The sequence below is a fragment of the Streptopelia decaocto genome (genome assembly GCF_964273445.1).
Source record: "Streptopelia decaocto genome assembly, chromosome: 7".
Classification (NCBI taxonomy): domain Eukaryota; kingdom Metazoa; phylum Chordata; class Aves; order Columbiformes; family Columbidae; genus Streptopelia; species Streptopelia decaocto.
In genome coordinates this window covers 24,133,984-24,149,584 of record NC_138661.1, presented here as the reverse complement: position 1 = coordinate 24,149,584, position 15,601 = coordinate 24,133,984, and the positions used below count along the sequence as shown (strand labels likewise).

General features: G+C 44.3%; 1 protein-coding gene across 2 annotated transcripts in view; it reads right to left on the bottom strand.

Moving 5' to 3' along the window:
* Positions 1-15,601, bottom strand: part of ANGEL1 (angel homolog 1) — a 32,614-nt gene that overhangs the window by 11,130 nt on the left and 5,883 nt on the right. Inside the window, exons 6-10 of one of the 2 annotated variants that reach the window (XM_082059159.1) lie at positions 14,035-14,161; positions 13,049-13,159; positions 12,175-12,244; positions 11,594-11,757; positions 10,578-10,742 (exon numbers count right to left, since the gene is read on the bottom strand). In XM_082059159.1, the coding sequence (XP_081915285.1) occupies positions 10,578-10,742; positions 11,594-11,757; positions 12,175-12,244; positions 13,049-13,159; positions 14,035-14,161 (637 nt within the window). Of the gene's footprint in view, positions 1-10,577; positions 10,743-11,593; positions 11,758-12,174; positions 12,245-12,279; positions 12,384-13,048; positions 13,160-14,034; positions 14,162-15,601 lie in introns of those variants that run through there. The other variant, XM_082059160.1, reaches the window with a different exon arrangement.

Here is a 15,601-nt window from a genome sequence, read left to right as displayed (position 1 = left end):
TGTATTACTGATTAAGCAGTGTAGCGCTTGTCAGAAATCTGGAGTGTTGTCAGAGCTCTCTTTGAAGCCTAGGGCCTGGAAACAATGGGGTTGCCTGAAGTCATAACAGCATGGCCTTGAAGTGATCTGGTGTGTGCATCTAGGGCAGGAGTGTCAAACTCATTTTTCACCGGGGGTGCCACATCAGCCTCGCGGTTGCCTTCAAAGGGCAAGATTACATCCGGCCCTTTGAAGGCAACCGCAAGGCTGATGTGCGCCCCCCCCCCCCCTCCCCCAGCTGAAAATGAGTTTGACACCCCTGATCTAGGGGGATGCAAAAACTGAGCTTGGGAGTGTGAGTATACTTGAGAGAAACCGAGTCTTGTTTTATCGCAGCACAGATGAGGAACTAAACTTTCTGAAATACTACACATTTAATTTTGTTAGAACTGGGCTTATTCTTTCCTGTGACCTTGTTAAAAACATGATGGAGCTTAGTTCTACCAGGTTTTTGTTGCAGTTTTGCTTTGCCACACCCTCACATAAGCAGTGCTATTTTGGTGGCAGAGAATGGATTCTTATCCCTAAACAAATCAGCTCTCTGTTGAGTTAAAGCAGTGTTAATCCTTGAAGCACCACCCACAAGCGATTTAACTCTGGCCTTACAAGTTCCTAATTGTACATCCTTAACTGTGATGTAACTTGCAAGGCGCTATATCCATCCACTGCACTCTGTCCTTCCAAGCTCTCTTTGTAGCCTGTACTTTTCTGCTATGCTGTATGACCAGGAGGACAATCCACAGGGATGTGGTAGAACTTGCTGCTGATCCAAAATAAAGTTAATCCAGAAGAGGATGCCAGTTTCCAGAGTGCAGCACAATACCTGTCCCCTCCCTTGCACTCCAACTACACACAACAATTTGAAATTAGACAGCTGGAGCAAGCCAAGCACCCATGTCAGTGTGTCCTCTGGTCAGTTTTGTGTGGCTGTAAATTAACATATTTAGTGTCTAGATGCTAAAAATGACGTTAGCTGCAAAGGTACGTTACCTGTAAATAATATGGGTTACTTGGAAGCCACAAACTGCCTTTGCATAATGTTTCCTATGCAGCAGACTGAAAGTTCAGGTGACACTGTGAATCACAGGATAAATACAAGCAGCAGTCAGCAAGGAAGACTGAATGTCAGGTTTTATTAAAGTGGAGGAAATCCAGAAAAAAAAATAAAAGCCACTTAGATAAAACTAGGATGCATCCTTGCCATGATTTTGGTTGGCTGGTTAATTCAGAGTAACTGGAAAGCTCTTGAGAATAATTAGTAGCTTCATACAGAGCACATTAAATAGCTGGACAGACCTGAGCCTTTTTAGGTGGAAAGGAGGGGAAGTGTGTTGGTGAGAGGAAGACTTCAAAACAAATGGGGCAAGTGAGGAGTCAGCTGCAAGCTGATGATGCTTTCTTGAGAGCAAGGCAAAAGGGATGCTCAGCAGTGTTAGATCACCAGGGCAGTATGGCTTAAAACAAAATCTTTTGTTTGACCTAGTAAGTAAGTGCTTTCCTGCAGGATGTGAGCAAGGCAAATAGCTTAGAAAACCAAAGGAAGTGGATGTTTAAAGAATGAATGACAGGTAAAGTTCAAGGTCTCCTAATCCACAGTTGTAGCCAGACAAGAATATCCCTTTCAAGATTTAGTTGCACAATTATGTATGTTAGGAAGCATTTAGTTCTTCTTCTGTATGTAATGTTGATGACTTCTCAAGATGGACACAAGAACAGATATGAGCCCTCTCCTAGGGTTACTATTTCAAGCCTTCTGTGTGGTAGAATTCCTGCCCCTTACTCTTTCTGTATCTCCAGTTTAGCAGATGGTGCAAGAAACTGGAAAATGACCAAACAATTCTCCCTTTCTTGCTCTTACTCTCCCCATCTTTGTAACAAGATGAATCACTTCAACACAAAGCTTAGCTTCTTTGCTAACAAACAAGACAACATGTCCCTATGCCACTGAGGATTAGTGCAACCCAGACTTATGCTGTGTGAAACGTGAGGGTACAATGAAAGATGAACTTTTGCACCTTCCACTTCTTTCCTCCCTCATCCACCTGCTCTGGCTTCTGGTCTGTCTGCCTTTAACCATACAGGGAAAAAAGGCTGGACGTGAGGTTTTTTCACTTCTGCAGCCGTAAGAGCTACAGAGAAGGAATGAAAATAAGGAACTGGACTCTAACTCATACTCCTTAGTGCCTGCAGAACAAAAAAGATGGATCTTGAGGAGTCCTATTAATTATTTAATGTTAAATATTAATATGATTGTTCATGTAGCTCTGAGGTGTAAATTTCACTGTTCAGTAGGTCCCATTTGGTGTCTGTGCTGCAGTGCGAGTCCTTCTGAACTCTGTGGAAGGAAACTGCATCCATACACTAGGAATGGAGAGACACCGCCTATGCTGTATGTGAAGTCTGAGTGGGCTTTGAAAGACTTGAGCAAATGCTGACCTGCTGTTAGCAAAACTATTTTAAATGTAATGCAAATCTTGAAATAAGAATTCCTCTTTATACTTTTCTGAAGACAAGTCCCTTGGTACCTGGCCAACTGCATTTTTTTAAATGGATGAATGGATTAGTGAGCAAAACTTTCTGCTCTTGTGTCACTGATATAAATTTCATATGCTAAAGAGTGGGATTGGGAGTCCAGCAGTCTGTGACACACTAGCCTTTTTTAACTCTGATATGGTGAGCTTAATGAGTTTTTAGGAACTTAAGGTATGTTAGCAAGTGTTTTAGCTGGGAGTGGAGTGCTTTTTATTCAGTTGACTATTTTACCTGTGTGCCACTGTATGAGTCAGTATGTAGTATGGCTGGATATACCAGAATAAACATCTCCAGAACAGTGGCTGAAACATAGTTTCTGTTCATGCAGTAGCTGTATTACCGTTATCAGATTTGTTTAACGTGAAGAATTTTTTTTTAAGTATTTCAGGTGAAAGCCTTAATCAGATGTCTGCCCCTTAAGGCAGGCTCACATGTGGTGATGTATAGACTGAAACATGACTGTCCTTAAAATTGCAGAGTTTAAGAAACCTTAATGAACAGAAGAATGCTCCTGGTGCCAAAGGGCAAGAGTCTGGATTAGATGGGTTTAACCTTGCTCCACTGGCTTGGGTTAATCACTTCAGGTGCTTGCTTTAGCCACTTGTTGCTTCTAAGTGAAGTATTTCAAGTGGTCCTGATGATCAGGCACTAGATATAAGCAGGAGGTGCCCTGTGTCCCATGAGAACTGTGCATGCAAGTCCGGCTGAAATAACGCCGCCTGTTCCAGTGGTCTTGCACTGTTGTCCTGTCAACACTGAGACCTGCATTATAGATTTATAAGTTAACCTGAGAAAGCAAGTGCTATTCTGGCTTGGTGTTTTCTCTGCCAGAGCAAGGTGGATTCGGTCCCTCTACAGCCAAGCTGAATTCCTTACAGAATGTAATATTTTTGTCTGGTTTATGAGCAGGTGTTTACTTGTGTCACAACCACTTTCCTTCAGTGGTGCCCTGGCCCCCTTTGCTCAAGAGCAACTCATCTTAGGCTCAGAAGGCTACTGAATCCCCCATAATCTCTGCAGAGCAGAGATTTCCTCCAGGTCAGGGTTGCAATGGTGCTAGTGGGACCAGAGTGGTCCCCTTCCATATACATCAGTATTCTACTGTAGCACTGATAGGGTGCTCCAAAACCATTTACATCTTTAACACTGGTACAGCTCAGCACTAAGAAATTGAAGGTTTCTTTCTTTAAGAACAATATCACATGTGTCTTTTTGTAATTAATCAGTGTTGTTCTGTGTTCTTATGTAGCCAACACAGAACTTGTACTTAGATTTAGTTCCTACTGCACTTCCCATAGCCCTCACATTGATACTTCCTCCTGTTTCCTTTGACATTTAAACAATAAAATTCCCTCTGTACTGCTCTCAGCTTGTGCAGAGAAAACAAGATGAAAGTACTGTCTTTCTTTCCAATTTAAACTTTCCCATTGTAAGTTATCTGAGAAGTCAAAGGCACAGCCTTAAGGGATGGTATCACACAGATTATGTTTAGAAGCCCTGTACTTGAAACACAGTGGACATGGAAGAAACCTCATTCTCCTTCAGTCACCTGAACAGGTGAGTGTGTCTGTACACAGGTAAGTATGTCTGTACACACAAAGGCAGCTGCCAGAGAGTAAGTGTGTATGTGGCTGTGTAGCAAAGGGTAAAACTCATTGTTTCCTCTTGAACTGCCATCAGTCAGGCTGGATGGAAAAAAAAAGTCAGTGGATGCAGCAACAGAAATTTCAGTTTTTGAAACAATACAGTAAGGGTTAACACAAGCCTCTGCTTGCACTGCACTACCCTTCAGGATCCAGTCTCCCTTAGCAGCCTGAAAAGCAATTCTGCTTAAGCTCTGTAGTTTAGTGGCCTTCTAAACTAATGACCTCACCAGACTTCTCAAGACAAATGCTGGGTTAATGAAGGACAGTCAGCTGTGTTTCCCAAGCAAGGGGGATCCAACTTTATTCAGACTATCATCTTTCAGGCATAACATACCCCTGCTCTCTAGGGAAATGAGTAATAGCTGGGACCAGGGCCAGGATGTAGGCAGGCCTGCAGTGTGTAGAGGAGAGGAATAAACAGCCCCTAACCTGCTACTCCAAAGAGAATGGCACATGCTATAGTTCCTCTTGGCTAAGTTAATTATATTAACAACTTCTGCTCTGAGAGGAAGTATTTGCACAGGACCTAGCAGGTGGTATGAAGAGACAAAAGGGAGTAGCCACTTCATAAGCCTGCATGGCCTGTGCTCAAGCCTGGGAGTTGACAACAGACTTCAGCAGCAGAAGGCTTCTTGCTCCCGTTAAATACTTAAAAGACTAATAATATTAGCAAAAAAAGACTAAAATGCTGTGACTTCTATAAACCTTTACTTCAGATGCTTGCTTGAAAATACCCTCTGTCCCATGTCTTAGAGATTTTGCTAAAAAGCAGGAAACTCCTAAATCCCCTATAGATACATAGGTCAGGGTGATTGCTAGCTAGCCAATGGAGTGAGAAAGGCAAAACAGTGACTTGGCCACAGTTGAGATTAAAAATAAGACTTTCTGCTGCCTCTTAGATCAGGCTTTCCCTCCTGCTACTGATAGTTTCCACTGTTATAGGTTTTTAAGTCAGTTAGAGATTATACCACTTGGACCTTAGTGAAAAAAAAAAACACACCACCCCACAACCCAGTCAGCTACTATGCTGAGAAGCCCAAGACTGCAAAACTTAAGGCTCTCACATGCCTAAAACCAAATGGATATCTATTAATGAGAGGGAGACTGAGCCTTAAGAGCACCATTCATGCTGGATTCACTGCAGGATTATGGAAGGCAAAGGCACACGGCATGCTGTGGACAGCAGGCTGTTACAGTTTTCAGGGAAGTCAGCTGAGCTGGCTTTCTTGGTTTATGTTTTTATTTTGGCAAAGAATGATTGCTATTCTACCTCCAGCCTTACTCAGGAGGAGGAAGGGAAGAGAGAAGTAGCTTTAGAGTAACTACTGCATTCATTTACTCCCCACTCAGAAGCGGCTCCTGAAAGTGGACAATAACTGAATAAACTTAGGACCGCTGCAGAAGGCTTTCCATCCAGAAAGAAAAGACTGAAACACCAAATAGCATTGCTAAGGCTTGAAGTCAAGTTTTTTGTATGTATGAAAGGAAAGACTGGATGGAACAAATGCATCTGTTGTTGTAGCACATGCCAGTATGCCAGTCCTTCTCCCAGTTGCCACCTCAGCACCTTGAAAGCTGCTGTGTTTGTTTAACCGAAGTTAGGAAAAAACTTTCAGCTCCACTACTCAGCATTCCTATTCCCTTAGAGCACAAGAATGTGCAGTCTAGGTCTGAAATAAATAAATTTAAAAATAAAAGGAAAAAGAGTTTCAAGACTAGAATGACATTTTCAGTGGAAGTTGGAGGATAATCTGCCTCGACAGAAGCCAAACTTGTACAGCTGACAAAAGGAAGGAGCTTTAGGCATGGCAGCTGTTAAATCAATCATCTTGGTTATCATATAGCAGGTGTGTTCTCTACAGAAACTAATTTTCTGTATATACCTTGAAACGCCATTCAATGGCAATGATCATGCAGCCTGCGCATTGCAGCCTGACAGCGCTGTGGAAAACGCTAAAGGCCAGGCAGCTGCGGTCTGGTAAGGAGCAGGTCGCAGCCAGCAATCCAATTACCTTGCACACCAGGAAGCCTACGGAAAGGAGATGGTGTCCCACTAAGGCTTCTGAGCTCCTTTAGGTGAGCCACAGAAGGCTTAATCTGCATTTGGGTGAATCATGGATACTCTGCAAATTCCTAACGGTACATCCAATATATGTTTATTACTGAGGTGGTGGCAACAGGAGAAGAAACTGCACTGTAGTGACACCCTGCTTTGCAGACTGTTTGCCAACTTCACTCTCAAATATCATTCGAAGCAGTGCACGTACCTTGATCGCTTCTTAAAAGAGATTCTCTCCGAGATGCTGAACTGTTCTTAGAACCTCTACAAGACTCCTGAGTGAAGAGGATTTAAGGTCAAGTATATTTCAGAGTTCTCCTGTGCTTCACAAAACAGGTGGCATACAGGTGGCATTAATGATAAACTTGTATTTTTGTTTCATATAACAAGAATTATTCCCATCCAAGTGTTGATTTCAGAGCTCCCATCCTTCCCACTCTTAAGAGTTAAGGGGTGAGAGAAACCACTATCTTACATCTTGATGCTATTTAAATATTGAGTTTATAATAAAACTTAGCCCTAAAGAACTCCACCCATAGCTTTTAACTGAAGAAATACAGCTGCTGGATATAGCAGTCATGGGAAAACAGCTGCTGGAGAGATACCTCATAAGAAAAAGGCAGGGAGAATGACCTCAAGCAGCAGCCAAGTTTCATTTATTGAGAAAAAAACCCTAGAACAATCATATTGTTTACCACTCCTCCCATCCCATGTAATTGGGAAAACTGATTATAAAGGGCATTCTCCTGAACTGATGAACTTAAAACTCTGAGAAAGTGAAGGAAGTCCAACTTCTATCTAAATAGCATAATTAAATACCAACTAGCAGCTGTGATGCAAAGTAAGCTGTTGTCTAGCAAAGATACTGTGTCAAATACGCGTTTTCCTCAACAGCTGCATGCTCCCGCAGCTTAGGACACTGGTCACAGGGTATGTATCCACACTGCCAGTGGTCTCTGGCATCCCTTCCCCTAAGTACCAGTCTCCTTGAGCTCAACATCACTACTGATGTAGATGATCCTACCTCCATGATACCTTCCCTTTCTGAATACAACAGATATTCCTGTTCCACTTTCACAGTCATTTACAGACCCCTCTGTAGTTCATCAGAAAGCTGTGCTAATGACAACTAGCCGTGCATTTAGGTCAGGAAACAGTGTTAAGAGCTACATCTGGAATCTTAGTTCTGCTTCCCACCACAAGTTGTTCATTATCACAGCCTCTTCTTACATCACTGTGAGCTCTTCTCTAAGCATCACAGAACACACTGTTTTCTTGCTATAGCTATATAGCAGTTGCTGTTTTAGTGGTAGGGACTCTTTGCCCCAGTCCCACCTCCAAACTTCTCCTATAGTCGCCCACAGCCAGAGGCATTCACAGGTCTCCAGATCCATTTGGTGTTAACTTCAAATTGCTCTAGAACACAGGGGTTTTTTTCTTTCCTAAAATAGGTCAGCTCTGAAGTGGTCTATAGCAGAGCTTCAGGGACATTCATCAAAACAGCCACAGCGACTGACTCCTCAACTCTGTGTGTCTGTATGCAGACACTCGCAACACAACAGTTTCACCTATGAACACCCAAGGAAGCAAGTGTGAGCCAGGATCTTGGGAGCTCCAGGTCCCTCTGGGAGCTTTCTGACCTTCAGAAGGCAGAATCAGAGGACTTGCAGGCATTGTCCTGTGGTTTCTCAGCACACGACTCCACCTCCAGTGTTCAACAACCTAACCATTCCAAGTTCATTCCATACTATTCCATGTACTGAAAGAGGGAGCATTAGCTTGATGCAACGGGTGGAGCAGGAGGGCTGCGTTCACAGAAACATGCACACCCCCATCAACTGCCCACCAGACCCAGCCAGCAATTACAACCAAAGCAAACTGCCCAAGTTGTAGGTGCCAACACTATGTGTCACAGTGGGTTTTGTTTTGCTTTTGGGTGGTTGCTTTTAAACCCTTAGTGTCTTCCAAGTTTCCTATTACAACGTTACCAGCTGGAGGATGTTATTTGCAACCAGGCTGCTTTTTGGCAACCTCTTTTCAAGCCTGGCAGAAACTAAACCTCTCAGTTCAGTGATTTCCCTTTCCTCCCCTACCTTTACAAATACAACCAATCACAAAATCAGAATAAGAGTACTTGGAGAAATTACTGCAACTGTCAGCCAAACAGAGCCATAGAAACACACAGATCTGCATCGCTCCCCATGTACGAACACCAGTGTCACCCCAGAACCATTACCTGTGAAACTAAGGGCAAGCAAAGCTTCAGACTTATTCACCCCCCAGATTGCCATTCACTTATACAGACTCCTGCATGTTATCCCAACTGGGGTAGCAAAAGCCATCCACACATCACCAGGCAAATACCACACCATCTGGCAGGGGCAAGAAGGAAACATGCAGTCCCGACACAATCATATGGGCACAGAACACAACCCACACACACCCCTCTTGTTTCTGTAGAGTTTACAGAAGTGAGCTGTAAAAGATCAGCAGTACTTACTTTCTTTGGGAGGACGGGAAGGGCTCCTGAATGCAAACCATTTTGCAAGACAAGCCCAATGCCAAATAAACCACCTCCGAGATCTGGGGATGTGCTGGGAGGCAACAGCTAGGCCCACTTCTTCCCTCTCTCCAACCCTCATTACTACTACCACATGTAGCTCATTTGTCCTCTCCTCTTTCACGTCCCAGCCAGCAAAGCCTCATTGAGCAAGTCCTCCGAGTGTTCAGCTGCTAAGAGCACAAGGTGCTGCAGTTACTTTGTGGGGTCTTATATTAGAAAAAAAATATTTTTCAATACAGAAAGGAACATTTAAAATATGAAAGTCCCCCAATATAACACAGGAAGAGAAAACAATATTTCAAGTCTCCTCGTACCTTCCCACAAAAACCTGAAGTGGGACCAGATTTCCCTGCCTCATTTGTAAACAGAAGATTGATAATGTTTCCACCAATATTGCTTTCATCTCTCAGGGAAAAACCGAGCACCAAATGTCAGGCTGAACTGGGGAATCTGTCCTAGGAACAGGCATAGTTCTATTGTTTTTGTACAGGCCAAGCCACTGCTGACAAAAGTACATTGATAGGACACCGAAGGTACATTGGGACCCAAGCGACTGACAAGCTGGCTCCATGCTACACAGCCGTCCTCTCCGTCCCAACACCTGCCCAGAGACAGGAGTCAGTACAAGTTCTACCTACAAAAACAGGGCTGGCTCCAGAAGAAGGCAGTACCACCAGCTTCAGTCTGGCGCAGCAAGATGCTACAGGTTGGCTATCTGACCCCTGCTAGGCTGAATGCAATAGGGAGGGCACAGAGAAAGAACTGGGCAAGTGACAAGTATCAGTTCTTCCATCTGATGGCTCTGCTGCCTCTCACATGCCTTCCATTTTCATCTTGCTTTTGGGACCTCCCAGACCTATACAGTCCTGGGGCTGTCATGCCTTACAGGACAACTTTTTCCACCTGATATTCACTGGGAGGATTGTAAGTATTTTTCCTACGTGTGCCAAACTATGTAATGTTCTGAGACTGTTAAAAAGGAAGAGTGCCTTCCCCAAGGCTTCTAAGCTTTTGCTGCAGTTCTAGAGCTCCTGCGGGTGGCTCTGCAGAACCCCTGGCTCTACTCCTGACAATCCCATTCCCTGGTCCACTAGTTACAGCAGGCAGCTTCTTGTAGAAACTGCTCTACTACACAAACATTTCTGCAGCAAGGCAGTCCTTACACATTACAAAGTAAAAGCCATTCCCAAACAGCAGAGCCAACACTCTCAAAGGCAACACAACAACTAGTCCTAAAAGGACTATACTTCATACATAAACTATCACCGACAAATTAAACCAACCATTGTTCTGGTGTGAAAGAATACTGGCATGTGCATCCACTGCTCCTTGGTGGCAATTAACTAGTCAGAAGTAGGCAGCGTTGTCCGCTCTTTTCCAGCTCCTTGAAGATCTCAGATAGGGACAAACAAACATGGGAGTCATGCTGGTTCCTGCAACACTAAAACATCTGCTGAACAAAGCAGTGGAACAAGGATCCCTTTTAGAGATGGCAATGCTTGAATACAACTGGAAGCCCACTGGGAACACAGCTCAGCTTTGCAGAAACCCACAAAATACCAACGCAAAAAGCACCCCAACTGTCCCATCCCTGCTTTTTGTGAGGGTATGAGGGGAGAAAAGGACTTTTAGGGCATGGCAAGGAAAAGAGTTTTCTTGCAAGCAGGTGGTGCAATCCAGAGCCTCATCTGCTGTATTCAGAACAGCTTTTCTCTAGGGAAAGGGAACCAACACTAACTCTCTGTGAGGCTGGAGATCTCCAAGCCAAAGCTCGCGAGCAGGCAGAGATGATCAGATGAACAAAAAGGATTTGGTAAGCCATTTGCCATCAACAGAACATCTTCAGACAGAAGGGAAAGGCGGCCAAGCAGCTTCAGGGCTCCATCCTGGTACAGCCTGCGACCTGACAAAGAAAATGGAAACATCAGCCAGAGACTGGTGCTGTATATTAACTCTTTACAGTCACAGGAGGATGCTTGTCAATGCTTTCCTCTTGTTTTCCTGATGAACGAAGAGTGCCTGCACAAACACTGCATGCACCTTTGAGCCTAGACATAAAAGCAGTGAGCATCCTATAATACTGCTGTTCAATGTTTTCATATACTTGCAGGCACAGGAATAGAGTATACACTAAATTGATCAGGCAGTTGCTTAAACTGGTAGTTCCATTCATGGAACTAAGTCCCAGCAATAGCTTCAGATTCTCTGAGGAAGAGGAATTCATCTCTTCATTCCTAATCTCCTCCCCAAAACTGATTCTGACATGATCCAAACCAGGTCAGAGACAGTTCCTGGATGCATTTACAGGCAGTCTTTCATCCATGTATCTCATGTTTCAGGGAGCAAAGGTGGTGGTGCCACTGTAACCACATTCACCACATCCTAAGGCCCGTGTGTGGTCTCAATCAGACCAGAAGTCCAAGCCTTGAACTTTGGACCCAACATTGCCTGTTACCAAGAGCACAGGTAAGATACTTATACAGAAGAACAGCATCCATTCTGTTGCAGCTTCCTCGAAAGTCTACATGAACCTAAGCTGAGCAGCTTCAGTTTTTCTACAGCAAAGATTAAGCGTCTTCTCATGATACCTGAGCAAATGTTGCTTCCACTTTGTGCATCATTTCAGCCCAAGTCACGCCCTGTAGATCCAACCCAACTTAATGAAATGCACCGCCCAACACCGAGCTGCATGCTGACATGCCTCACAGCCCTCTCCCAACATCACAGGGATAAGCCCCGCACTGTCACACTCACCCCCTCTGTTCCTATTCTCCACGGGCTCTGCTGAGTAGAAGATATAATCAACAGTGGCTCCAAGGCCCATGGGCATTGTTGTGACCTCCGGGCGTCCCCTCTGTGGCAGGAAGTGGCTGTAGACGGAGGTCAGGTTGAGGCCATGCTGGATAATGCCTGAAGACCTGCACATGAACAGCCATCGTTTACCAAGGAAGGAAAGAGAACAATGCAGTGTTCAGCACCGCACTCACAGTTTAAGTTGGATGTTCCCTTGCTGATGCAACTGGCTAAACTATTTTTATTTTGTGAACACACAAAAAACAGTCTTTCAGAATTATTCACTCCACTTACACCAAAGACTATGGACTTCCTTTGCCTCCAGTACCTGTCTATGTCCTTCATTGTCAACCTTACAACACGGACAGAGCAGCGCCCAGTTGCTGGGACAACCCTGGGTAGGTCTGGCTCTTCCAGACAGCACTCCTTGCTCTCCACCACCCTCATATTCATTTCAGTGTTTACTTTCAGCCAGATTTTCAGTGCTCAGGAAAATGAAACTGGGCTCAAAGAGTGGGGCCACTGAAGATGCACCAAATTACCTTGGGACGAATGGCTGGGGATCAGGGTCTTTCACCATGACAGCAGGCTTGGGCCAGTGTGCAGGGCGGTCTGCAAAGGAGCAAAGAGATTCCAGCCAGACTTACACAGATCCTGGAAGAGGCTGCTCATCCCCAGTCTGAGAAGCTTCTCTTGAGACCAAATGCATCTTTTTGCCCAAGAAGAGCAGATAGCTTCCAGTCACAGGCACCTTAAAGAAAAATATTCAAAGGAAACTCCAGCTCTAAGACTAACAGGAACATCCTAAGAGCAGACCAGAGCAAACACCTGAGAAGTCATATTCTGTCCTGGTAAGAACATGCCCTTAAGGCATTTATTATCAAAGCTCAGGATATTTCAACCTTTGCTCTCAAATCAAGCTCATTTGCCTTAGCCTACAGCTTACTCAAAGGTTGCCTAGAAAGGCAGAAAATAAATGGAGAGAGCAGAACCAGCCATGCCACGAGGCCCAGTGGTGAGGCAGTGTCTACTGGGTACCAGCATCCAGAGACATTTATGTTGTGGCCATTGTGACATTACAGTCTTCAGGTTTGTCCTCCCTCACCAAAAATCTTGAAGGAGAAAAAAAAATGTACACATATATATATATTTTTCACTTTATAAGAAACTCCAAAAAAAAAACTTTATAAGACTTCAAAATAAGCTGAATCGCAGTCTATCTCAAGAAATACCGTTGGCATGTATGAGGGTGATAAGACTGTACTCCTCTGAGCTCTCATGGAATCCATTAGTAATCACACAGCCACAGAAGACACCCTTCTGACTTCCCCTTTTCTCACCAGGTATTACCTCCACCTCGCATTTTCACTAAATCCAGCTAGGAGAGTAACAAGCTGAAAAATCTCCCATTAATACCTGGTTTAGCATCTGTCACACCTTCCAAGAGGACCAGGTGTGGTGGTCGTTCACAAGCAACATCACAAAAATGAAACTGGAGCAGAAAGTTCCGGCTGTATTTACGTCTGCCTGCAGAGAAAAATACAAGTTAAAAGAAAAAAATAACTGCAGCAAAGTCACATCTATAGGGAACATCTGCATAATCTTTAGATCTTCAGACCTCTTCAGTATGAGGGAGGTTTTTGTGTCCAAGTAGTCTGATACCATGAGGATTGGAATCACTTAATAACCTAAATGTAGAACAGAACACATGTGTAAATGTAGCAGAACAGAACACAGTTACTGCTACCCCTTTAGCTAATGCAACAGTCATGGTCAGCACCTTGATGAAACAAATTAAGAATGTTGCCTCTGAGACACCACAAGCTCAAGGGACTTGTAAGCAGATCAGCTAGTGTGATAAGTCAAGGAAATGTCTGCCAAAAAGAAAAAAAATTCTGGAGATCCGGTTGAATACAAGTTCTATGTTCAAGATTCCAGCAAAAGCTATTTAATGTGCACGGCTTCAATTTTTTTTAATCCACTCTAAGAACAGTAAAGAACAGCCATGATTGTAACGGTGCTCTTAGGAACAATATTTTTAATAGTGGTGTGCAAATACTGCCCAAAACTGCTCCCACAAACACCTGCAGCTGCAAGCTGTGCCTACTGAAAAAGGTTTACAACTGCACAAAAGCTGAGTCTGGGAATATGAAAGAGATACAGAGGGCAGTGGTTACTGGTAGGTGAACACTCAGCTCCCAACTAGAGAAAGAAAATGGCAGAAACTGGGCTACAGCAATAGACTCCAAAAAAACAAATTTAATTTATTTACCAAGGAAACAGAAGGGAATCTTTGCTGAGCGCATCATGCAACACATGCTCAAGCTACTCAGAGAGACAGCAAGGCCCACAAATTGCCCATTCTCAGCAAACTCATGTTGTCAGTGCACACCAGAGCTCACCTAGTTTCTTTGGCTGGCACAGGGTGACATATTGGCAGTTGTCTGTTATACCCAGTGAGCTCGGCAACAGTGGGGACTGCAGCTTCCGTGAATATAACTGTTGGGAAAAGTCTTCCTGACCAGACACCTGCAAAGGGGCCACAAACAGAAGAGGAAACATCGGCAACACAGAGCAGAACTTTTGCAAGCCACAGACAACGCACATATATACACTTGCCAAGAACGCACTCATAGAAAGGCATGAATTAAGCTATTCAGAGTGTGGTGCTGACATAATAAACCTTGAGCTGTCGGGGACAGACACAATTAGCTAGAAGTTACCTGACCAAGATTCTTTGCAGGCATCTATTACTGAACTGATGATTTAGCTTGAAAGCCAATAATGTATTTAGAATCATTTTGGTTGGAAGAGATCCTCAAGATCATTAAGTCCGACCGTTTAAACTGGTTTAGTGCCAGTAAACTGTAAATTTATACAGTCCTAAAATTACATTCAGCCCTTTGAAGGCAACTGCGAGGCTGATGTGGCCCCCAGTGAAAATGAGTCTGATACCCCTTCACTAAACCATGTCCCTAAGAACCTAATCTACACGTCTTTCAAACACCTCCAGACATGGTGATTCAATCAGTTCCCTGGGCAGCACATTCCAATGCCTGACAACAATTTCTGTGAAGAAATTTTCACTAATATCCAATCTGAACCTCCCCTGTAGCAACTTGAGACCATCTCCTCTCGTCCTATCACTTGCTACTTGGGAGACCAACACCCTCCATGCTACAACCTCCTTTCAGGTAGTTGTAGACAGTGATACAAGCCAGGATGCTGTTGGCCTTTCTGGCCACCTGGGCATGCTGCTGGCTCATATTCAGCTGCCATCAACCAACACCCCCAGGTCCTTTTCTGACAGGCAGTTTTCCAGCCACTCTTCCGAGCCTGTAGTGCTGCCTGGGGTTGTTGTGACCCAAGTGCAGGACCGGGCACTTGGCCTTGTTGAACCCCATACAACTGGCCTCAATCCAATGATCCAGCTGGTCCACACCCCTCTGTATGGCCATCCTACCCTGCAGAAGATCAACACTCTCACCCAATTTGGTGTCATCTGCAAACTTACTAAGGGTGCACTCGATCCCCTCATCCAGATCACTGATAAAGAGATTAAACAGAACTGGCCCCAATACTGAGCCCTGGGGAACACCATTCGTGGCTGGCCACCAACTGGATTTGGTTCCATTCACCACAACTCTTTGAGCACGGCCAACCAGTCAGTTCTCTACCCAGCCAAGAGTACACCCATCCAGGCCATGAGCTGCCAGCTCCTCCAGGAGAATGCTGTGTGAAACAGTGTCAAAGCCTTTACTAAAGTCTAGGTACACAACATCTACAGACTTTACTTCATTCACTAAGCAGGTCACCTTGTCATAGAAGATCAGGTTTAGTCAAGCAGGACCTGCTTTTCATAAATCCATGCTGACTGGGCCTGATCATATGGTTGTCCTGCATGTGCTGTGTGATGGCACTCAGGATGATCTGCTCCACAATCTTCCCTGGCACAAAGGTCAGACAGAC